Source organism: Eptesicus fuscus, chromosome 10 (genome assembly GCF_027574615.1).
Source record: "Eptesicus fuscus isolate TK198812 chromosome 10, DD_ASM_mEF_20220401, whole genome shotgun sequence".
In the NCBI taxonomy this organism is placed as follows: Eukaryota; Metazoa; Chordata; class Mammalia; order Chiroptera; family Vespertilionidae; genus Eptesicus; species Eptesicus fuscus.
This window is the reverse complement of record NC_072482.1, coordinates 1,727,248-1,748,216: the sequence shown is the minus strand read 5'-3', so window position 1 is coordinate 1,748,216 and position 20,969 is coordinate 1,727,248. Positions and strand designations below refer to the sequence as shown.

Here is a 20,969-nt window from a genome sequence, read left to right as displayed (position 1 = left end):
GCTAGGACTCCTTCTGGGTGCCAAGCTCTTTGGGGGGTGCTTTGCGGCTCTTCTGTGCACTCTGGAGCCAGGGAGGTGATGCTCCCCATCCCTCCTCAGCGAGGCAGCCCCCCTCAGCTGCCATCGCTGCCGTGCAGCCAGTTCTGGGGGCTGGGGGGAGCATGGGAATGGAGGTCAGCCCAGTGCAGGGACATCTATCCCTCAAGACCCCCGTTCTGGACCTCAGGGTTGGGGTGCAGCCCTCTGTGCAGCACCCGCCTCTGGGGTGCAGAGGGCTGCAGGCTGTGCTGGGTATCGGGAGTTTTGTGTTCTCATTGCAGCTTTGCTGCCAGGCTTTCTGCAAGCCACCTGCCCTGCTCGGGCCACGCTCCCTCCCTCCGGAGCCAGGAGACCTCAAGACACCCTCCAGATCTACCCCGAAAAGCCTGCCTCCTCGCCTCCACTCCTTCCCCAGTTCAAGGAACCCAGGCATCCAGCTGCCCCACCCCAGCTCTGGGTAAACAGGAAGCTGGGTGAGGGGAGCAGGGGTGTGTGGAAAGTCCCAGCCAGGTGTGTGGGTCTATGGGGAGGGGGTGGCCCCACCCCTGAGATATGAAAGCCCCCCGGCCCTGGCCCTGGCTCAGTCTCAATGGGGGCCCTGGAGCTGGAGGGCTGGGGGAGGAGGCCCCAGGGGAAGGGCTGCCTCCTGCTGGCTGTGGCAGGAGCCGCCTCCCTGGTGACCCTGCTGCTGGCTGTGCCCATCACTGTGCTGGCCGTGCTGGTCGCGGCGCCCCCGAAGCCAGGGCTGGTGAGTGGCTGCAGCCAGTGCCGCGGGTCTGCGCTGCTCATCTGCCGGGTCCCTGTCACCTGCCCAGCCGGCCTGTCTGCCTCCCCTGTGCTGGTCCTGTCCCACGCTCCTTGATGCTGCTGCCTCCTGAGGGCTCCCAGCCCCTTCCCGGTTCTGTCTGTCTGTCTCCTTCCCCTCCCAAGACATACTCGCTGCTGTCGCTCTGCCCAGTGTACCTGCGCGGCTTGCTCTCCCCTCCAGGGAGATGGTGCTGGCGGGGAGGCTGGGTCTACAGTGGGAGGTGGGGTTGGCATCAGCTGGACTGACCTCTGGGCACTGTGACCCTCCCTCCCCGTCCAGGTGGCAGAGCCCCCTCACCCCGGGGCACAAGCACAGGCCCAGCAGCGACTGGGTAAGAGCAGACCGTCTCCCCTCCCGCTCCAGCTCCAGCTCCCGGGACTCCTCGCCCCCATCCATCTGCACCCCCCCCCCCCCATACACTCTGCTCTTCCTCCGGGGATCCAGGGCCTCGTCCCGGGACCAGGCGCGGCGGCCGCCCTGCCCCAATCCTGGGCTCTTCGCCCCTTCCAGGGTCCCAGGAGCTGCCGGAGCAGGACGCAGAAACCGACCCCAGCCCCGGGCCCCCGGCGGCCCACCTCATAGGTAAGGGCCTCGTAGACCTGCCCGGCCCGGCCCCTGCCCGCCCTCCGGGAGTCCCGGGCGGCGGCGCTCCCCGGGGATGGGGGACGGGACCCGAGAGCCGCGCTCTCTCCGCAGGCGCCTGGACGCAGGGCGGCGGGCTGGGCTGGGAGGCGGCGAAGGAGGAGGCGTTCGTGCGGAGCGGCGCGCAGTTCGGCGCCGCGGGGCTGGCGCTGCCGCGGGACGGCCTCTACTACCTCTACTGCCACGTGGGCTACCGCGGCCGGGCGCCCCCCGCGGACCGCGGCCCCCTCGCCCGCGGGCTCACGCTGCAGAGCCGGCTGTACCGGGCGGGCGGCGCCTACGGCCGCGGGGCCCCCGAGCTGCTGCTGGAGGGCGCGGAGACCGTGCGCCCCGCGCTGGACGCGGCCGGGAGGCTCTGGTACGCGAGCGTGGGCTTCGGCGGCCTGGCGCGGCTGCGGCGGGGCGAGCGCGTGTTCGTCAACATCAGCCACCCCGACCTGGTGGACTCCCGCCGCGGGAAGACCTTCTTCGGGGCGGTGATGGTGGGCTGACGGCGGCCGGGAGCGGACAATAAAGCGCGCCGCCGGCGAGCGAGCCCACGTGTCTGGTCCGCGCGGTTGCTTAGGCGCCTGTGCGTTTCTCCGGCCGCTCGCCCCCAGCCGGGACTCCCCGGCGCCGGCCCGTCCGCGGCCTGCGTCTGCGGGCCCCACTCCGCCTGAATGGCCGTGGCCCAGCATTGGCTCGGTTGGAGGGTAGAAGGAAGGGGATCTGCTCAAACCCCAGAGCATCTCCAAGCACCTGATTCTCAGAGCCGCATGCCGCCCCCCCCCCCCCCCCCCAACACACACAGCTTTCTTCTCTTGGGTCCCGCCCAGCAGTGAGAGCGGGGTCATTGCTGGAAAAGGCGAGCACCCGCAGAAAGGCCCCGCGCAAGGGCAGCCCTGCCGAAGCCGAGGAGCCGAGGAGCAGCCGATGCTGGGGAGCAGCCGGAGGGGCCCCGGCAGGACTGCCCCCGGCCGCAGGGAGGATGCTGAGGAGAGGGCTGGGAGGGTGCTGAGAGAGGGTGGATGGCTTGGGATGGTGTCTGGGGACGCCATGGAGAACCCGAGGAGGAGGAGAGGAGGAAAGGGTGACGCCTCCTGCGGGGATGGAAAGTTCTCACCTCTCTATCGCACTTCAGGTCCCCTTCCCGGAGTGGGCAAGTGTGGGGGCCTGGGGTGAGCAACAGCAGCCCTCTCACCCCATGACTGACTTTCAGCCCCAGCGGGGGCAGGCGGAGGGGGGCCCAAGGCCCTATCTAGGTCACCTCAGTGGGTCACCGCCCCTGCACACCGCAGGTTTCCCGCCTGCTGTCGCCTGTATTTCATTTCTTCACTCTACTACTCATTTCCCCTTTTGGTCAGGATTTCTTCTCTTAGAAAACATCGTAGATCAAACAAAACATTTTAAATTCCCTTGATGTCAAGGCGGCAGTGCCTTCCTTGGACCTAGCATGCTCCCCAGAAAGGGGGAGGGCTGGGGACAGGCCTGCCTATACGAGTTTATAGGCAGCTCAGTTTTTGTGCCCATTTTTAGGTCGAAGCGTTAGGAAAGGACCAGCTGAGATATTGCTAACATACACGAGTTTCAGGGACTAGGCCAGGTCACTCAAACAGTTGCCTCTCATTGTGGGAGGCCGTGGTGCAGGGGCTCCCCAAATTCCTGGTAGGCCTCTGGTGCAGATTGCCAGGTATTTACAACCAGCCTCTCCATGGAAACGAAAGAAAACAGTGTGGACCGATTGGCGCTGCCTGTCAGCCATCCCTGAGCTCTGAAGGCAGCCAGTCTCGATGTCTGGCCCGAGCCCCTTCCGACGGCGGCTGAGGCTGACCGCCCGCTCTGCAGTTTGAATGTCTCTGGGGATCTGGCTGATTTCTCTGACGGTTACATCACGTCGTCCGCTTTCGCGGGTATGACTTTGGGAAAAGGGCAGTTTTAGTTCTCAAGGATGACAAATCAAAGGATGCGAGAAAGACAGGCAGTGTCAGCTTGGAGACGCATAGCCAGATGTTAGAGGACAATAGGAGAATTCGAGATCTGGTCCAGTTTAGCCTTATGAATAAAACCTCCAAAGAACCGGTTTAGCTCGGTGGTGAGAGCGTTGGCCTGAGGACTGAAGGGTCCCGGGTCCAATTGCGGTCAAGGGCACAGGTGAGGATTAACAGTAACGCCAAAAAAAGATAACAGCACTAGAATCTAATATCCAGAAAGGTGTATTAAACAATTTTGCTCTCTAAAATAACCCTCATTTTTACCAAATATAGCTAAGACCAATTTGTTTGTGAAATAAATCTAGTTTCAATCAAGTTGGCTTGTTATTTACATAGGAACAGCAAGAATAGGTTTTTAAAAATCTGCTTTACCCGGCCGGTGTGGCTCAGTGGTCACGGTTCAATTTCTGGTTGTGGGCTCGATCCCCATGGGGGACATGCAGGAGGCAGCCAATCAATGATTCTCATCATTGATGTTTCCATCTCTCCCTCTCTCTTTCTCTCTAAAAATAAATAAAAAATTTTAAAAAATCTGCTTTTTGGAATTTGTCATAAGGAATCTTCATAAGGAACTTTAAAGGCCCCTGAGGCCAGAAAAGCCACGGCAAGGACTTGTCATCAGACAAACCTATAGGTTTGGCGAGTTCCTCTCTTCTTGAGGTCCCCAGAGTAACTGAGGTCCTGCACCTGCAGGAAGTGGCCTTCGTTACTCATCGGATCAGGCTTCCGAGAGGCTGCAAGCAGGGTCCGGCCGGCGGGGCCAACGGTTTCATTGGCTTCCATAAGTCACTCCTAATCCCTTGAAGCTGTCTGCTCGTCTCGGAATCTACGTACGTCTCTCTCAAAGGACATCCCACCGAAAGCTTGGTAACATAGCCGCTTTCCAAATGAGTCCTCTGACAAGGAGAACAGATCCTTATTAACGTAGGCAAATAACAATGTCATGAAAAGAAGAATACTCACTGTGATTGCTGCATCCTAGAGAAATCAAGTAGGGAGAAAAAGGTCAATGTTTCAATTCTGCTTACAAAGGTATAATTGCTCTAATTCATAGGTTGCCAAAGAAAAAATGTTTCTTTATGTCTAGAAAAACAAAAAAGTAAAGAAGCAGCAATATTTCAAATAAAAAGTCATAAAAACTGTAATCATTCAATCCCAGGTTATTAATTCTTGTTGGTCTTGCTCTTTTTGTTAACTTTGAGGAATACAGGTTTTTTAAAATATATTTTTATTGATTTCAGAGAGGGAGGGAGAAGGACAGAGAGATAGAAACATCAATGATGACAGAGAATCATTGATAGGCTGCCTCCTGCAGGCCCCCTACTGGGGACCGAGCCGGAATCCCAGGTATGTGCCCTTGACAGAATCAAACCTGGGACCCTTCAGTCCCCAGTCTGGCACTCCGTCCACTGAGCCAAATTGGCTAGGGTTCCAGTTTTTCTTCAGAGTTCTGCAAATCCTCATCCAGTCCCGAGGTATAATCTAACAGTTAAGCAGAAATATGTATTTTAGAGGAAGTGTCAGAGTTCTCTACATGAATCTCTCTGAAGATGAAACATATTTGCAAAAAAACCAGAGTAAGACGGCGACTCCGTAAATGACAGCGTTAGAATGATGTGGTTAAAGATCTGATCAAAATGCAATTGACAAAGAAATTTACTTTTCTCTGCAACACACAACATTTTGAGATAACTAGAATTACAAATGAAAACATTATATCAGGATATTGTAGATTCCTAGAATTTTAATACAATTTCTAGAACATTTATTTTAATGATAATGATATTACATACAAGTATAACATTATTATTGTTTCTTATTTGACAATGCTCCCCATGTAATTCTAGCAACTCAAATAGACCTAATTTGTTTTTTCCCTCCTTTTGTTTTTAAATATGTTTATTGACTTCAGAGAGAAGGGAGAGAGAGAAACATCAAAGATGAGAATCATTAATCTGCTGCCTCCTGCATGCCCCCACTGGGGACCGAGCCCCAACCTGGGCGTGCGCCCTGGCGGGGAGCCGAACCGGACCTCCTGGGTCACGCGCGGACACTCACGCACGGAGCTGCTGTCCTCCTTCCGTAAAGAGAGGGGCATCCTTTAGAAGGCGCCATGGATTTTCCTTAAAAATCTCAAAAGTTAAGTTTAGGTTAAGAAAGAAAGGACCCCAATTTTTTAATTTTGGGAAGTTTGTCAAATATTTCAAAAGTTTACAAGTCATTGGTCAGCTTTCTGAGGGCGGCGCGGGCGCTGGGGTCCCGCGCTCCCCGCTGGTGTCGGCCGCCGCTGGCGACTCGGGGCTCCCCGGGGGCCGCGGCTGAAGACAGAGGGACACGTCTCCGCCGGACGGACCGACGGACGGACGGGGCGGCTCTGGTGGAGCCGGTGTCGTCCGGTCCCTCAGCGTCTGCCCAAACCGTGACGTGTCCTGGGCCTCCTCCGTGCTCGCCACCGCGGCCCCCCAGCTCCGCCGGGCGCCCCGGGAGAACCGGCGCTGCCTCCGCTCGCGGGCATGGCACTGGCCCGGAGGCGGGAGAGAGAAAGCCCCGCCAGGGATGGCTCATCCGCTCCTGCCCCCTGCGCTCCGCTGAGCTCCGGAGGAGGAGCGAGGCCCCCGGGGTGTGAGCCCGCTGAGCACCGGAGGGGGAGCGAGGCCCCCGGGGCGTGAGCCCGCTGAGCACCGGAGGGGGAGCGAGGCCCCCGGGGTGTGAGCCCGCTGAGCACCGGAGGGGGAGAGAGGCCCCAGGGGTGTGAGCCCGCTGAGCACCGGAGGGGGAGCGAGGCCCCCGGGGTGTGAGCCCGCTGAGCACCGGAGGGGGAGAGAGGCCCCCGGGGTGTGAGCCCGCTGAGCACCGGAGGGGGAGCGAGGCCCCCGGGGTGTGAGCCCGCTGAGCACCGGAGGGGGAGAGAGGCCCCCGGGGTGTGAGCCCGCTGAGCACCGGAGGGGGAGCGAGGCCCCCGGGGTGTGAGCCCGCTGAGCTCCGGAGGGGGAGCGAGGCCCCCGGGGTGTGAGCCCGCTGAGCACCGGAGGGGGAGCGAGGCCCCCGGGGTGTGAGCCCGCTGAGCACCGGAGGGGGAGAGAGGCCCCAGGGGTGTGAGCCCGCTGAGCACCGGAGGGGGAGAGAGGCCCCCGGGGTGTGAGCCCGCTGAGCACCGGAGGGGGAGAGAGGCCCCCGGGGTGTGAGCCCGCTGAGCTCCGGAGGGGGAGCGAGGCCCCCGGGGCGCGCACCGCTGAGCACCGGAGGGGGAGCGAGGCCCCGGGGTGTGAGCCCGCTGAGCACCGGAGGGGGAGCGAGGCCCCGGGGTGTGAGCCCGCTGAGCACCGGAGGGGGAGCGAGGCCCCGGGGTGTGAGCCCGCTGAGCACCGGAGGGGGAGCGAGGCCCCCGGGGTGTGAGCCCGCTGAGCACCGGAGGGGGAGAGAGGCCCCCGGGGTGTGAGCCCGCTGAGCTCCGGAGGGGGAGCGAGGCCCCCGGGGCGCGCACCGCTGAGCTCCGGAGGGGGAGCGAGGCCCCGGGGTGTGAGCCCGCTGAGCACCCGAGGGGGAGCGAGCGCGGCAGCCGGCGCTGCGGGGCGGGCGGCCGACTCCTCGGGGAGCAGCTCTGGCTCCAACAGGCCTTTGGTTGACACCCAGGTCTCGGCGCCGCGTGGACCCCTAACGGTGGGGCCGGGCCTGTGCGCAGGGTTCACAAAGCCCCGCAGAAGCTGTTCCCGCAGGAGCGCCGCACAGGCCGGCAGCCCGCAGCTCCTGCGTTGAGTAACACGGGCAACCGGCACATCCCAATCGGCCACAGCTTTGGTTGTTAATTTAAAACGACAAAAAATATTCCAATGATTCTTTCAAAGTAATAAATAAATAATAAAAATAATGGTCAAGTAGGATCATGGGTCCCCATCAAACAATACCCGGTTATGTTTAATCATTGCGACGATTAAAGACTTCACAGGCAAATACAGAAAGTTAAATATTTGTTAACAAAATTTAGCTCTTTTAATATTAAGAAGACGATTTACCCAAGCAATTAAAGACCTGATGGAACAGAGGACATAAAATAATTTTAATAAAACACAGAATATTTGTTTTCTCTTTATAATTTAGTAAGAATATACCAATATCCTGACTCAGTGGTTGAGCATCGACCTGTGAACCAGGAGGTCACAGTTCAGTTCCGGTCAGGGCACATGAGGGGTTGTGGGGGGCGTGCAGGAGGCAGCCAATCAATGATTCTCTCTCATCATTGATGTTTCTATCTCTCTCCCTCAACCTTCCTCTCTGAAATCAATAAAGTTTTAAAAAGAGTTTACTGCCCTAATCGGTTTGGCTCAGTGGATAGAGCGTCAGCCTTCAGACTGAAGGGTCCCAGGTTCGATTCCGGTCAAGGGCATGGACCTTGGTTGCAGGTACATTCCCAGTAGGGGGTGTGTAGGAGGCAGCTGATCGATGTTTCTAACTCTCGCTCTCTCCCTCTCCCTTCCTCTCTATAAAAAATCAATAAAATATTTTTTTTAAAAAAAGAGTTTACCAATAGTATAGAAAAACTTTCTCCTTTTAACAGAGAAAACTAAATTCTAATTTTTGATATTTAAATTTATTTACTTAATTAAACCCTTTTGTTGTTGTTGTTAATCCTTACCAGAGCATATTTTTCCATTGGTTTTTAGAGAGAATGGCAAGGGAGAGAGGCATGGGAGAGTCAGAGAAACATCCACGTGAGAGAGACACATCGATAGGTTGTCTCCCTCGCGCGCCCTCAGCCTGCAGCTGAAATCTGTGTTCTTGACCAGAATCGAACCCGGGACCCTTCAGTCCATGGGCCCATATTCTAACCACTGAGCAAACCGGCTAGGGCTTACTTAACCTAATTTTAATCTTATTTAGCTTGACCACACATAAAATTCTTTTCTCAAGATTCCTTTTTCACAAACCTTTCACAACTTTCCTGTCCCTCTTAACTTGTCACTTCTCACTCATTCTGAAATAACTAACTTTATTTTTTAAACTTTTTAAAAAATATATTTTTATTGATTTTAGATAGGAAGGAAGAGAGAGAGATAGATCGGCTGTCTCCTGCATACACCCTTCTGGGGACTGAACCCCCAACCTGGCATGTGCCCTTGATCGGAATCGAACCCAGGACCCTTCAGTCTGTAGGCCGACGCTCTATCCACTGAGCCAAACCGGCCAGGGAAAACCATTTTCTTTTAATTTTCTCAAAAATGCATTTCCAGCCCTGACTGGGTTGCTCAGTGGTTAGAGCTTTGGCCCTCGGACCCAAGGGTCCCTTTGATTCCAGGTCAAGGGCACGTACCTGGGTTATAGGTTCCATCCCGGACAGTTGGGGTGCGTGCAGGAGGAAACCAATTGATGTGATTGATGTTTCTCCCTTTCTTCCCCCCCCCCCCCCCCCGACTCTCTTTAAAAAATATCCTTGGGCCGAAACCGGTTTGGCTCAGTGGATAGAGCGTCGGCCTGGGGACTGAAGGGTCCCGGGTTCGATTCCGGTCAAGGGCACGTGCCTTGGTTGCGGGCGCATCCCCGGGGGGGGGGTGTGCAGGAGGCAGCGGATTGAGGTTTCTAACTCTCTATCCCTCTCTCTTCCTCTCTGTAAAAAATCAATAAAATATATTTTTTAAAAATATCCTTGGGAGAGGTTTAAGGAAAAAAGTGCATTTCCATAACTTATATCTTCTTTTCCTGAAAACACATATTATTTCCTTCCATATTAATTATAATCCTTTTATTTTCTTTAAAAAAATCTTTATTGTTGAAAGTATTACATATGTCCCCTTTCACCCCCCATTGACCTCATATTAATTTGAATTCTTAACCCTTAGAAACCTTAATTTCTAATGACAACTGAAAACTAAGCAATTAGCATGCTTTAGGTTGGCAAATTTATGAATATATTTCATATCCTCTAGAAACATAGTTTCTTTTACTGGCAAATATATTTCACAATTTTTAGTTTTTTTTTAAATTGATTTTTGGAAAGAGGAAGGGAGGGAAGCAGGAGGGAGAGAGAAACACCCACCTCAGAAACATTGGTGGGTTGTCTCCCACACGCGCCCTGACCAGGGACCAGCCCACCACCCCTGGTGCACGGACAGCGCTCCAACCAGCTGAGCCACACTGGCCAGGGCAACAGTTCATCGTTTTCAGGTGCATATGCTTCCTCAAGTGTGAAACATGTCCATTAACAGGTCCAAACTTATCTTTTAGTTTATCTGTAATGAGAAGTCAACAGTAGATAAACTTAGACTTGTTTAACAATTGATGTTCTAGTATTTTATTTTTTGGGGAAATGATCTAGATACTCAATGAATTTAACCTGACTCATCATTTAACTTAACTTGGCAAAACTCTGGGATACAAGTTACTAAAAGATTTTTTTCAAATATACTTTTTATTGAATTTTTAGAGGCAGAGGAAGGTAGAGAGATGGAGAGATAGAAACATTGATGAGAGAGAAACATCATCGATCCGCTGCCTCCTGCACGCCCTCCACAGGGGATGGAGCCCAAAAGCTGGGCATGGGCCCTGACCAGTAATTGGACCGTGGCCTCTTGGTTCCTGGCTCAATGCTGACCCTGTGAGCTACACCAGCCGGGCCCAGAGATTCTGATGAACTATCTCAGTAAACACACCAGAAAACGTAAGTGTCGCTGAAGAGTTCCCTGACGCGTGTATCCCCTGTTCTCAGTGGCTGTGGGTCCTCACGGACATTTCCTTGCACCGAGTTGCTTTTCTTGCTGACAGATTCTGCAGCAGAGACAGCGGGACCTCCCCTGCCTGGCGAGCTGCTGACCAGGGAGCCCAGGCGGCTGAGTGTTACCTAAGGGGCTGCCGGTGTCACCAAGCCCAACCGAAAGCAGCTCTCCTACAGATGTGCTCCCACAGACTCGGTCCTGAGGAAGCATGTGGAGTCGTTTCTATTATATTTTTGAGAAATTGTATGTAAGTGCTTAATTTCCTTCAGCCAATTAAGCAGACTTTTCCAATTAGCAATATTACCTCGGGGTAGAAACTTCCACACGCCGTACATGAACACAGACAGATGCAAACGGAGGCCTGGTACTTTTGTTTTTAAAATTTCAGCCATGAGTTAGTAAAATAAGGCAAAACCCCACTAATGGATAAGTTAAGTTTATTTATTCAGATGGCTAAGGCCTTTTCTTATTATGTTTGTGAATAAGACAGTTAAGGCTTGTGTTTGTCCTTGGCAAGGAATCTTGGAGTCAGAGCATGAGTTTGTGCTTTGTACAAAAATGCTCATGTCCCTTTTCTTCCTTCAGCCTTAGGGTCGGAGGCAGAGACAGGTGGGCCCCGAGCTGCTTCCAGAGCTGCTTCCCAGATCTGTAAGATGAGGACAGTTGCTCTCAATACCCACAGAGCTGGGTTTTAACTTATGTGGCATCAGAGGCTGATCTACCCATCCACGTACATCATTCCCAACTGGCTTCTTTCCCTCTGGGTGCGTAGTTTAATTTTGTTTAGGGAGGAGGCTTTTAAAAAATTCCCAACAAGTTTTGAATCTTTAGCTTCCAATTTCGCCAAATTTCTGACCATAGAGTCATTAAGTTCTTTGAAATATCAGGTTTCTGGGGGCAGGAGGGAGGGTAGTGCCGGGGGGAGGGGGGAGTGGGTAGAATCAGGAAGAAAAGTTAAAATATCTGCTTAGATGGTCAAGCTTCTTAAATATATATTTCTTTATTGATTTCAGAGAGGAAGGGAGGAGAGAGATAGAAACATCAATGATGAGAGAATCATTGATCGGCTGCCTCCTGCACGCCCCTTACTGGGGATCAAGCCCGAAACCCAGGCATGTGCCCTTGGCCAGAATCGAACCCGGGACCCTTCAGTCCGAAGGCCGACGCTCTATCCACTGAGCCAAGCTGGCTAGGGCTCAAGCTTCTTTAGGATCCTTTTAGAGCTGCTTTTAAAATCAATTTGTCTTTGTATGTTTGTTAATTCTCACCTGAGGATATTTTTTCCATTGATTTTTAGAGAGACTGGAAGGGAAGGAGGGAGGGGGGGAGAGAGAGAGAGAGGGAGAGAGACTTAATTGGTTGCCTCCTGCATGTACCCGGACCAACCCAGGTATGTGCCCTTGGCCAGGAATCGAACCCGTGACCCTTCAGTGCGTGGGCTGACTCTCTAACCACTGAAAGTACCAACCAGGGCAAAATCAATTTGTCTTTTAGATTAGAAGCTTCTGCATATCAATCAAAGAATTCATTCCAGTACCCCAAGAGGTTTGAAATTCTCTCTAAGGGAGGCCCTTGAGGTGGACTTAAAGTTTTCTCTCAATGGCTATTAGAGTTTTAAGTCATTTTGGCTTAGTTGGTCTATTTTGTGCCATAAGGCACAGGAGGGGGACAAAAATGTTTGTAGATATAACAGGCTAGCTAGAGTTCCTGAGGGAGGACTGTGGGGATATTTTAGGGGTCCCATGTTAAAGCTGTCACGGTTGGACAAGAAGACAAGGAGAGTCCTGGCCGGTGTGGCTCAGTGGATAGAGCATCGGCCTGCGACTGAGGGGTCCCAGGTTCGATTCCTGTCAAGGGCATGTACCTTGGTTGCGGGCGCATCCCCAGTGTGGGGTGTGCAGGAGGCAGCTGATCGATGTTTCTCTCTCATCCATGTTTCTAACTCTCTATCCCTCTTCCTTTCTCTCTGTAAAAAATCAATATAACATATATTAAACAAAAAATAAGACAAGGAGATGTTGTCTATCCGTGCATCATTTCATTTCTTAGAGGCCTCTAAATTCCAACTGAAAAATGCTTCTCATTCAGGTTGTTTAACATTCCTAAGATGTAACTAATTTTGGCATTTCAAAAGATCTCTGAAGTGGCCACTGCAGTTCTAAGTTGTGTTTGAGGTCCATTGGGATATGATTTAATAGAGAATAAATCCTAAGTTTTGAACATGTATGCAGCTGGTGTTCCCGCTGGGGCTGTCCTTCAGTAGCAGACTGAGAGAGAGGACACCCCATCACAAACACCAGAGCCAGGGACCCCGAGTGGCGGCTCTGAACCGCCGCCAAAGCGGGTGGCACTGTTACAACACCCCGGCTGTTACTGAGCGGACGGAGGAGGGAGGACCAGACATCCCTGTGGGCAGGGTTGCCAGGAAGCTGTAGTTTAACGCTCTCCCAGTCCGTTCCCGCTGGCGATGGAGGCGGGGCGGACATGTGCCCGGTGAGGCCTGAGGGTTGTGGGAAGGCGCTGGCCTGCCTGCCCGCCGCACCAGGGAGCAGGGAATGGGCCAGGACAGGCATGGCCACAGTGAGGGTGAGAGTCTGACTATTTAAACTTCTGAACAAAGGGCGTCTGGCTCTTGGCTCCTGGTCTTTGGCCCTCAGGCCCTCTTGGGACTCCTGCATCCACCCGCATGGCCTTCAGCCGTGTGGCCTCTGCCCAACGGAGGAACGGACTTTAATTAGCTGAGGCTGCACTGGACCCAACACGGGCGGCAGCTCGGGACACTGGCCCTCCTGTCGGCTCTGCGGGATCCCCAGCGCACCTCTTGCAGGAGTGGGCTAAGGGCAGGGGACTTCACAACCTGAGGAATGTAACTCCACGCCAATAAAAACACTCCTTCTCCCATGCAAATCTTAGAAAGTTCTAGAGACATTGTAAGAACCCCACTCCCACCGTGCAGAAGGAATTGGACTCTCTGGTAACAGAAGGGGAGTCAGAACCTAGAGGACTTACCACCGGCCTCCCGAGCGGTCATGGAGACACACAGCCCAGGGCAGCGCAGGTCAAAGCAGGGCGTCTCCATGAGCCCTGAGCGCCGCGGCATCGCCAGGCTTTGGCTGGTAGTAACCGGTGAAGGCTGGTGATCACGAGGCTTTGGCTGGTAGTAACCGGTGAAGGCTGGTGATCGCGAGGCTTTGGCTGGTAGTAACCGGTGAAGGCTGGTGATCACGAGGCTTTGGCTGGTAGTAACCGGTGAAGGCTGGTGATCGCGAGGCTTTGGCTGGTAGTAACCGGGGACCGTTCATTCGAAGGTCTTAGGCTTACAAACTGGAAACACCGCAGGCAAGACGCAGAGTTCAGAGGAAGAAAGCAAGCGGAGGGCTCTGTTCGGACACAGTCCTTTCTCGACAAGAAACGGCCCCGCAAGCTCAGCCTCGGGACTGGTCCCAGAGAGGAATTCTCCGTGACGGGCGTCTGTCCGCAGGACGCCAGCTGGTCTGGCTGCAGGGACATTCGCTCCTTCGTCCTTCAGGGGCTCCACAGAGGTTATCGGGAGGCCTGGTGCACATCTAGACATTGACACAGGACTGGGGCGTTCAAAAGCTTAAGTTCCAAGACTGGTTAAAGCAAGAATAAAATTGTTTCCTCCGGCCTCAACCTACTTGATTTCGGTAATTTAGCTGCTTGACCATAGTGGCATTGTATTTCTTTGGCTGCTCCTCAGTGGCCGGGAGGAAACCCGGGGTCCGGGCCCCGTGAGAGCGCCGGTTCGCTGGGCCTCCAGTTCTGCCTCCACGTGTGTCTGGGACTCTGGGCCCAGAAGAGCCTCCTGGGGTGGGGGTGCTTTCTCTTTCCAAGTCCCCGCCGCACAGCCCTCCCCTCATCATTTGCCAAAAAAACCAGGGAGACCAGGCTGGCGTGTGGACCCGTCACCCACATCTTATTGCTAGCTTTTTATTGTCTTTTTTCTCTTCAGTCCTACCCACTGAGAGGGGAGGGGATAGGATGGCTGGGCTGAGTGAGCGGGAAAAGCCGGGATTCACGGCGGCCCCCGGTCAGGTGCTGTGCGGGGCACCGAGGCAGCTGTTCTCCGGTGGCTGCGTCCGCGGTGGGCATCCCTCTCTCCATTTGACGGGGGAGGTCAGTGACTGGTTCAGGTGGCCAGGTGCGCCAGGTGGGCTGGAGGCCCCCGGGGGGTGTGGAGTCCGGATGCCTGACTGTCTGGAAGCCCTTGGCTGTGACTCAGGTGCCGGAGCACGGGGCTCCTCCTGGTTCTCTCACAGCAGCCAGCAGCCGCCCCTGAGCACCTGAGCTCAGGACTTCCCCTCTCCGGCTGGAATTCCCGGAGCTGGAAATTCCCAGGCCCGAGGCGGAGGCGATTAGGCTGGGCTGCAGGTTCCTATGGGTGGGGCTGTCTGGCTGAGCTCTGTGTTCTGTGGGGTCTCCTGAGCCCAGCAGTCCAGGGAGTGAGGACTGGGTCCAGGTACCCAAGCCCTGTGGAGAGAGGACTCCAGGGAGCAGGCCGCACGCCCAATGCAGAGTCAATTCCAAGAAAGAGACCGAGTTGCTTTTCTAAGCACACTTTATTTCTCGCCACTGACCAGTAGGGCGGTTACAGGCACAGCTCCCCTGGGGAGCAGAGGTTCAGCGATGTAGCGACAGTCAGTCACTAAATCAACATTATTTAGACACCTTCATCAGATCGATGTTCTTAAAAACACAAGCAAAGGGAGACACGAGACCAGGAGGCCAGGTGGGAAGAGCCTAGAGTTCAGCTCCATTTTCACGGAAAACACGTCTGAGCCCAGGCAGCCCTCGCGTTGGGTCTCCCTGGACACCTGACCTCCCGAATAAATACTCTTATTAGCAAATAAATAAATAATAAATAATAATAAATAATCACAAGTGCAAACATAAATAGAGGAGCTGGCCCCCTGGGAAGCTTCCCGGAACATTTGAAGAGAGAAGGGCCTGAGGCCACTCAGCCAGTTTGTAGGTCAGATCTTCTCGGGGTGCTCTGAGGGGTCTGGCCAGAACGAGAGCTTCCCAGGCCCCAGCCCAGGGGTCCCAGGCTGCGTCCAGGCACCCAAACCTGCATTCTGAGTGCTTGGCAGCGGCCGGTGCCCCGTGGTCCAGGCCACACCACAGTGCACAGTTTCTGAGTGCTGTTTAAAGTCTTCCGCTCGGAGCCCAGCCCTGAGCCCCTAATCCCCTTTCTGACCCAGAAGGGGATGGAGTGGTCTGAAGGAGTGGGTGACACAGGCACTGAGGTGGACGAGAATGGACCTCCTGCTCTCTCACAGGGCAACGATCCCAAAGTAGACCTGCCCGGACTCGGAAAAATCGAGATAGTCGGGCAGGTTGATCTCGGCACTGAGCCGATCGCCCTTGTCCAGCTGGAAGACTCCCCCCAGGTAGATGGGCTCGTACCAGGGCATGGCCTCCGTCCCCTCTGGGCTCTCCCGCTGGCAGGGGCTCTTGATGGCATAGAGGAGGTTGATCTTCTCCTTGTAGGAGACGGCAAAGCGGCTGACGATGTGGGTGAGCAGCAGGGGGCCGTGAGGGCAGCCTCTGCCCTTGAAGAGGACCTGGGAGTAGATCAGGTACAGCCCACTCAATGGCACCACCAGCTGGTTGTCCGTCAGGTTGACACCATTGGCCAGGAGCGCGTTGGCCACCTTGCTCTGCCACTGCAGCTGCCCCACAGTTTGCTGGTTTGCTGGAGGGAGGGAGAGGGGAGTCAGGGTGACCCTGTCAGTTCCACCCCCACATCCTGCCCACCCCCCACATCCTGTTCCTGTCCCCTGTCTTCCCATATCCCATCTGCCACGAGGTTCTGAGCATCCCCCCGGCCTGTGGCGCTTCCCCTCCCTCCCCACCTGGAATTCAGTGAGTTCTTCTCACAGGGTCTCCAAGGACTGCCTGCCCTCAGCCTGGGCTCAGCTCCCAAACCCTCGCCCTCCCCAGCCCACCTGCTTCTGCATCCCCCAGACCCTCCTCAGAACTCTTACCTACAACATGGGCCACAGGCTTGTCACCTGGGGTTCGAGAAGATAATCCTGAGGAGGAAAGAGGAAAGAAAACGGTGAAACCCTGAAGTTTCCCCCAAAATAGCCTGCTACTTTGACTTCCATTCCTCATCCCTCCATCCCCAGGTGTAAATTTCCCCGCTGCTGCCATCCGAGGGCTAACACCAACTCTACCCAAACCCCGAAGTAGGAGAGAGGCTAGGCGACACTCACCGAGGGTCTGGGCCAGTGGGAGGCTGCCCATCGGGAACTGCTGGGGAGAAGGAGGAGGATTAGCATCAGAGCAGGTGGGGGTGGTGGGGGTGGGGGGGACAGCTGGCTGCTTAGCTAGTGTGTACTCCCTGCCTGATGTGTCTAGTTTTCTCTCCACCCATCAGTTCATTCACTCACCTATCCATCTGACAATCTTTTGTTGAGTGCTGTCCACGAGGCAGACTCCCTATCTCCACCTTTCCTTATTCCTCCTTCCTTCACCGTCTCTTCCATGCCTCCCATCTCTGTTGTCTCTGCATCTTTATTCTTATCACGTGTTTGCTCCCTTGCTCTCTACTCGTGCCCACGTCCCTCTGCACACCTCTCTTGATGTGTGCTGGTCTGCTTGCTCATCCACTCACTCAGCACATGTCAGTGAGCACCTTCTGGGTGACAGGTCCCCTCTCCAGCCTGACCTCTCCACTTCTCTTTCTGCCTCCCCGTCTTTCTCCAGTGTTCCCTCCCCACCTCTCACCCTCTTTCTCCCCCATTTCTCTCTTGGTGGCAGGGGGAGGGGGAGCCAAGGCTGGCTAGGCACTCACCTCTTCCCTCTGGGGGCCGATCACCCCCAAGTGCAGCAGGCAGAAGAGTGTGGTGGCTCCTGCCACGAGGAGGAAGGAGAAGAGGCTGATGCACAAGCACCGTCTGGAGCCCTGGGGGCCCCCTGCCTTCTTGGGGAGCGCCTCCTCCGCCAGCTCCACGTCGCGGATCATGCTCTCAGTGCTCATGCTGTGTCTCCCAGAGGCCGGGGAGGGCGTCGGTGTCGGTGGGGCGTGTCGCTGAGAGACCACTTCCAGGGGGTCCGAGCTGGTCTCTCCCCGTCCTCGCTGAGGAGCTTCTGCTTGCTGGCTGTGCCGCAGCTGCCTTTATAGCCTGGGGAGAGGAGGGCGGGGAGTCTCATTCAGCCGGTGGAAAACTTCCTTGGTGGAGAAACCCATGAGCTCATCTGGAGGAAGCGGTAGTGGGCCTGCACCTTCTGTCTCGGTTTGGTTTCTTCTCCATTGCGGGGGTGGGGATTTGGAAAGTTGGGGACACCCAGGCATCAAGGATACTGGCCACCCTCCCCATCTGGATTTGAAGGTGGCCTTGCTGGGCCAGTCAGGGTTATGAATGTAGGACCTTAAAGGCTGGACCTCAGTTCCCCTCTGCCCCCCAATTCGCATCGTCTCCATTCCTTTTGGGGACCAGGGCTGTGGCCTGTTTCCCTCCGATTTCCAGACAGGACTCACATGGGGGCAGCACCGGAAATGGGAGGGGTTCAGAGAGCTGAGTCCTTGACGGGAAGAAAAAGGGGGAAACCTGCTGGTCCTGAGCTGGGGCTGGGGTCCCTGGGAGAGAAGGGGGTGGGCCCCTAGAGGCTGGGGGAAGAGCAGGGGCAAGCCTGGGACAACCCAGAGGGACCCCGAACCCCACAGGGCAGGCCTTCCCCTTTCGTTCTGAAGGACTCAACAGTGCTGTTTCAGTCTTGGCTCCAAAGGCACCCGAAGCCCTCGTTTTTGTATGAAGCCCGTGTGTGGCCACGTGACCCCAAAGGCCTCCTGCTTCCTCAGATCCCTGGAAAGGGCCTAGTCCCAGAGCCCCTGGGCATGACCATGCTTCCCAGCCCCCCACCTTGGAGGCTTTCAGGGGATCCCCATGCTCCACCCCATAGGCCTGAAGACCCTTCGGTGGGGTCACTTCTCTCTGGAAGCTCCCTGTAACCCCACTCCCCACAGCCTCTGCCTGTGGCCACATCTGCCAGGGCTCCCCTGACCTACCCGCTCCAGACCTGAACCCACACCCTTCCTTCGCCTTCTTAGCTAACCCTTCGGTTCCCTGCAGGGCCTGCTGCCCTCCCCCCCAGCAGGCCCCTGCACCTCTGTGTGCCCCAGCTCCCCCTCCAAGGCCTCTGTCCTCCCTCCATTCCTTCAACAGCCCGAGACATTCTTCCCTCCCAGACAGACGGACAGAGCCAGGCGCATCTCACAGAAAAAGCTTTATTGGCCTCAGGGAGGCGCCCATGTCTCCTGGTGAGGTGTCTCCTGGTGAGGTGTCTCCTGGTGAGGTGTCGGCGGGGGCTCTTCTCCTAGGGCCTGGCTGCCCGCACTGGTCCCTCCAGGGCGGCCGAGATGTCCCCCAGCATCGGGTGGGCACACTTATCTCTGTCCCCTATCTCTCCCTTCGCTCCATCCTATCCTCCATAAATAAATAACTTATTCTCTTCTCCTCATAAATACCCCCCCCTGCCTCCAGACAGCCACCTGCTCCCCGTGTCCTGCCCTCCCTGCCCCGCGGGCCGCGGCAGCACAGAGCGGAGGGTGGGGGGGTGGGAACCCTGGGTGCCCAGAGCGCTTCCTTGGAAGCCCCAGGTGAGGTGCGGAAAGGTCACAGGCCAGGCGACCTTTGAATGGTCAGGGTGGAGGCAACATGGGGAGAAGGCCTTGAAACCAATTTTTTTTCTTTCTGGGATTTTCTACAGAGCGAAAGCTCCAAAGAAGACAGTACTGGGCCCGAGGAGCAGGTGGTCGATGCCGTCCGTGCTGGTGGAGAGCTGGTCGCCCTGGGTGAGCAGGAACACCGCGCCCTGGTACACGGAGCGCACCCAGGGCCCCTGCGGCCCGGGGCGCACGGACTTCTGCGCGCTGAGCAGCGGCACGTGGGCGGGGTACTGGGCGGAGGAGAGCTGCACCTCGTGCGCCAGGTGGAGCGGGGCGGCGGCGGGGCAGCAGCCCGGCCCGGCGAAGACCACCTGCGAGTAGATGAAGTAGAGGCCGCTGGCCGGCACCAGCAGCGAGTTGTTGCGCAGCGAGAAGCCGTGGCGGAGGAAGGCGCGGTCGGAGCTCGCTCTCCAGCGCAGCGCGTCCCGGGCGCCGGGGTCGCCTAGGAAGAGCCAGAGGGGGTGTCCGGGCCCGGCCTCCGAGGTCTCAGTCCCTGAAGAAGCAGGTGCCGGCCCAGGTTCCGGGGGTGGGTGGGGGGACAGGAGTGGGAGCCGGTTTGCGGGGCGGGGGGCTGCGGGAGGTGGAGTAGACAGCTGTTTGGGCCCTGAAGGGGGTAGCAGGAGGGCGAGGGGTTGTGTCTGGGGGTGTTTACCAACAAGGTGAGCGGCAGGTTTGAGGGTGCCTTGTGCGAAGTGCTTCTGGGGGTGCTGATGGGCAGTCTGCGCAGCTGAGAGGCCAACATCGGGGAGCCCCTAGGGGAGAGCAGAGTTGGGGGCTCTGGGGCCCAAGGTTCGGCTGGGCCACCCCTGCACCCCCTTCTCCTGCAGTCTCACCTGGGCCGCAGGTGGCAGGGCCAGCAGCAGCCCCAGGAGCAGGAGAGGGGCGCCACACCCCCTCCGCAGGCAGAGGTGTCCAGGTGGTGGCATGGGAGACCTGCAGGGGGGAGACGTGAGGGGCGGGGCGGGCGCACGGCCCAGCCGGCCTCCTCCCCGGGCGACAGCCACCGCGAGACAGGGTGACAGGCAGCGACGGGACCAGACGCAGTCGGGAACCGAGGTGAGCGAGCAGGGGAGACAGAGAGGCGGAGGAGGGGAGCAGAGCGGGCGGAGGCAGACACAGGCTGTGTGACAGACAGGGAGACCCACCGACCTGCAGTGAGAGACAGGAACAAACCAAAGCCCAGCCGCCCAGGCCGAGGCCCAGGCCCAGGCAGGAGGCGCGGGAGGCGTGGGGAGAGCCACCGAGGGGCGCGGGGAGATGGGGTGGCAGAGGCTCACCTGCTGTCGCCCCGGGGCCCTTTATAGAGGAAGCGGCAGCGGCAGGCGGTTCTGGGCCGGCTGGCCGGGGAAGCCCCCAGGGCTTAGGAGGTGCTGCCTTTCAGCCGAAGGCAGGAAGGCTGAGGCCCCGAGAGAACCAACCGCAGGCTGCGCGGACGACTGGGTTCTGGGAAAGGGTGGGGGGTCAGGGGAATTGTGGGCCGGGAGGGCCAGGGAGTGGGGTCAGGCTTAGGAGTTCCAGAGAAGGACGGTGAATTCGGGGAGCCCAGGGCAGCAGCTGGGTGTGGGCTGGAGGCCTGGCTCCCTGGAGGGCGGTTCGTGGAACAGCTCGGCCTCCCTCCGACTGCGGGCTTCTCTCTGGGCCCACCCTGTCGGGCACCCTGTCCTGTCCCGGCGGCCCTGCCCCGGTGCCCAGTGCGCACTCTCAGGTCGAGGTTCACACCAAGGAGCCCGGGACACGCGCCTTGCCGGGGCCCTTGGTTATGGCTCTGTCCGGGGAGGCATGCACGTCCGGACCCGGACACGATGCCGGGGCTCATCCCGAGGGTGCCCCCCTCACCTGGCCTTCCCTTCGTGGCCCCCACAGATCGGGTTCCATAGCCCCACACAAGCACCGCCCCCGGGGAGGGGTGCAGCGGGTTTCAGCGTGGGGCCCGGCTTGATGTTAGCTGTGAGGGGCTCCCCCTCCGACAGCAGGGTCCCGCCTGGTGGCAGCCACGCAGCCGCCACTGCACATGCTCTCGGGTCCCTCCCAGGGAGCACCCTCCGGGCGGCCACTCTGGCCTCACACCGATGGGCTCTTCCTGCCTGTGCGCGGCAGATGCATGAAGC

General features: G+C 57.0%; 3 protein-coding genes across 5 annotated transcripts; 1 reads left to right on the top strand and 2 right to left on the bottom strand.

The window, feature by feature from the left end:
• Positions 1-451: 451 nt before the first annotated feature.
• On the top strand, positions 452-2,023 carry LTB (lymphotoxin beta). Its single transcript, XM_008157359.3, has 4 exons — positions 452-787; positions 1,127-1,178; positions 1,358-1,429; positions 1,544-2,023. Exons 1-4 carry the CDS (start codon positions 629-631, stop codon positions 1,978-1,980), a joined length of 720 nt encoding a protein of 239 aa, XP_008155581.1. The 5' UTR covers positions 452-628; the 3' UTR covers positions 1,981-2,023.
• A 7,600-nt stretch (positions 2,024-9,623) lies between these two features.
• Positions 9,624-17,264, bottom strand: TNF (tumor necrosis factor). 3 transcript variants are annotated; one of them, XM_054722131.1, is made up of 5 exons: positions 16,987-17,264; positions 16,406-16,445; positions 16,175-16,222; positions 15,594-15,882; positions 9,624-9,683 (listed from the first exon to the last, which is right to left on the bottom strand). In XM_054722131.1, coding segments are annotated over exons 1-5 (564 nt in total). In that variant the 5' UTR covers positions 17,173-17,264; the 3' UTR covers positions 9,624-9,682. The 3 variants fall into 3 exon arrangements, with proteins under 3 accessions (XP_054578106.1, XP_054578104.1, XP_054578105.1); XM_054722129.1 differs by lacking the exon at positions 9,624-9,683 and having other exon boundaries at positions 14,728-15,882; XM_054722130.1 differs by lacking the exon at positions 9,624-9,683 and having other exon boundaries at positions 14,728-15,882; positions 16,406-16,442.
• Positions 17,265-18,896: 1,632 nt separating this feature from the next.
• On the bottom strand, positions 18,897-19,787 carry LTA (lymphotoxin alpha). Its single transcript, XM_008157361.3, has 3 exons — positions 19,695-19,787; positions 19,514-19,613; positions 18,897-19,303 (listed from the first exon to the last, which is right to left on the bottom strand). The coding sequence occupies exons 1-3, from the start codon at positions 19,785-19,787 to the stop codon at positions 18,897-18,899; spliced, it is 600 nt and encodes a 199-aa protein (XP_008155583.1).
• Between the last annotated feature and the right edge of the window lie 1,182 nt (positions 19,788-20,969).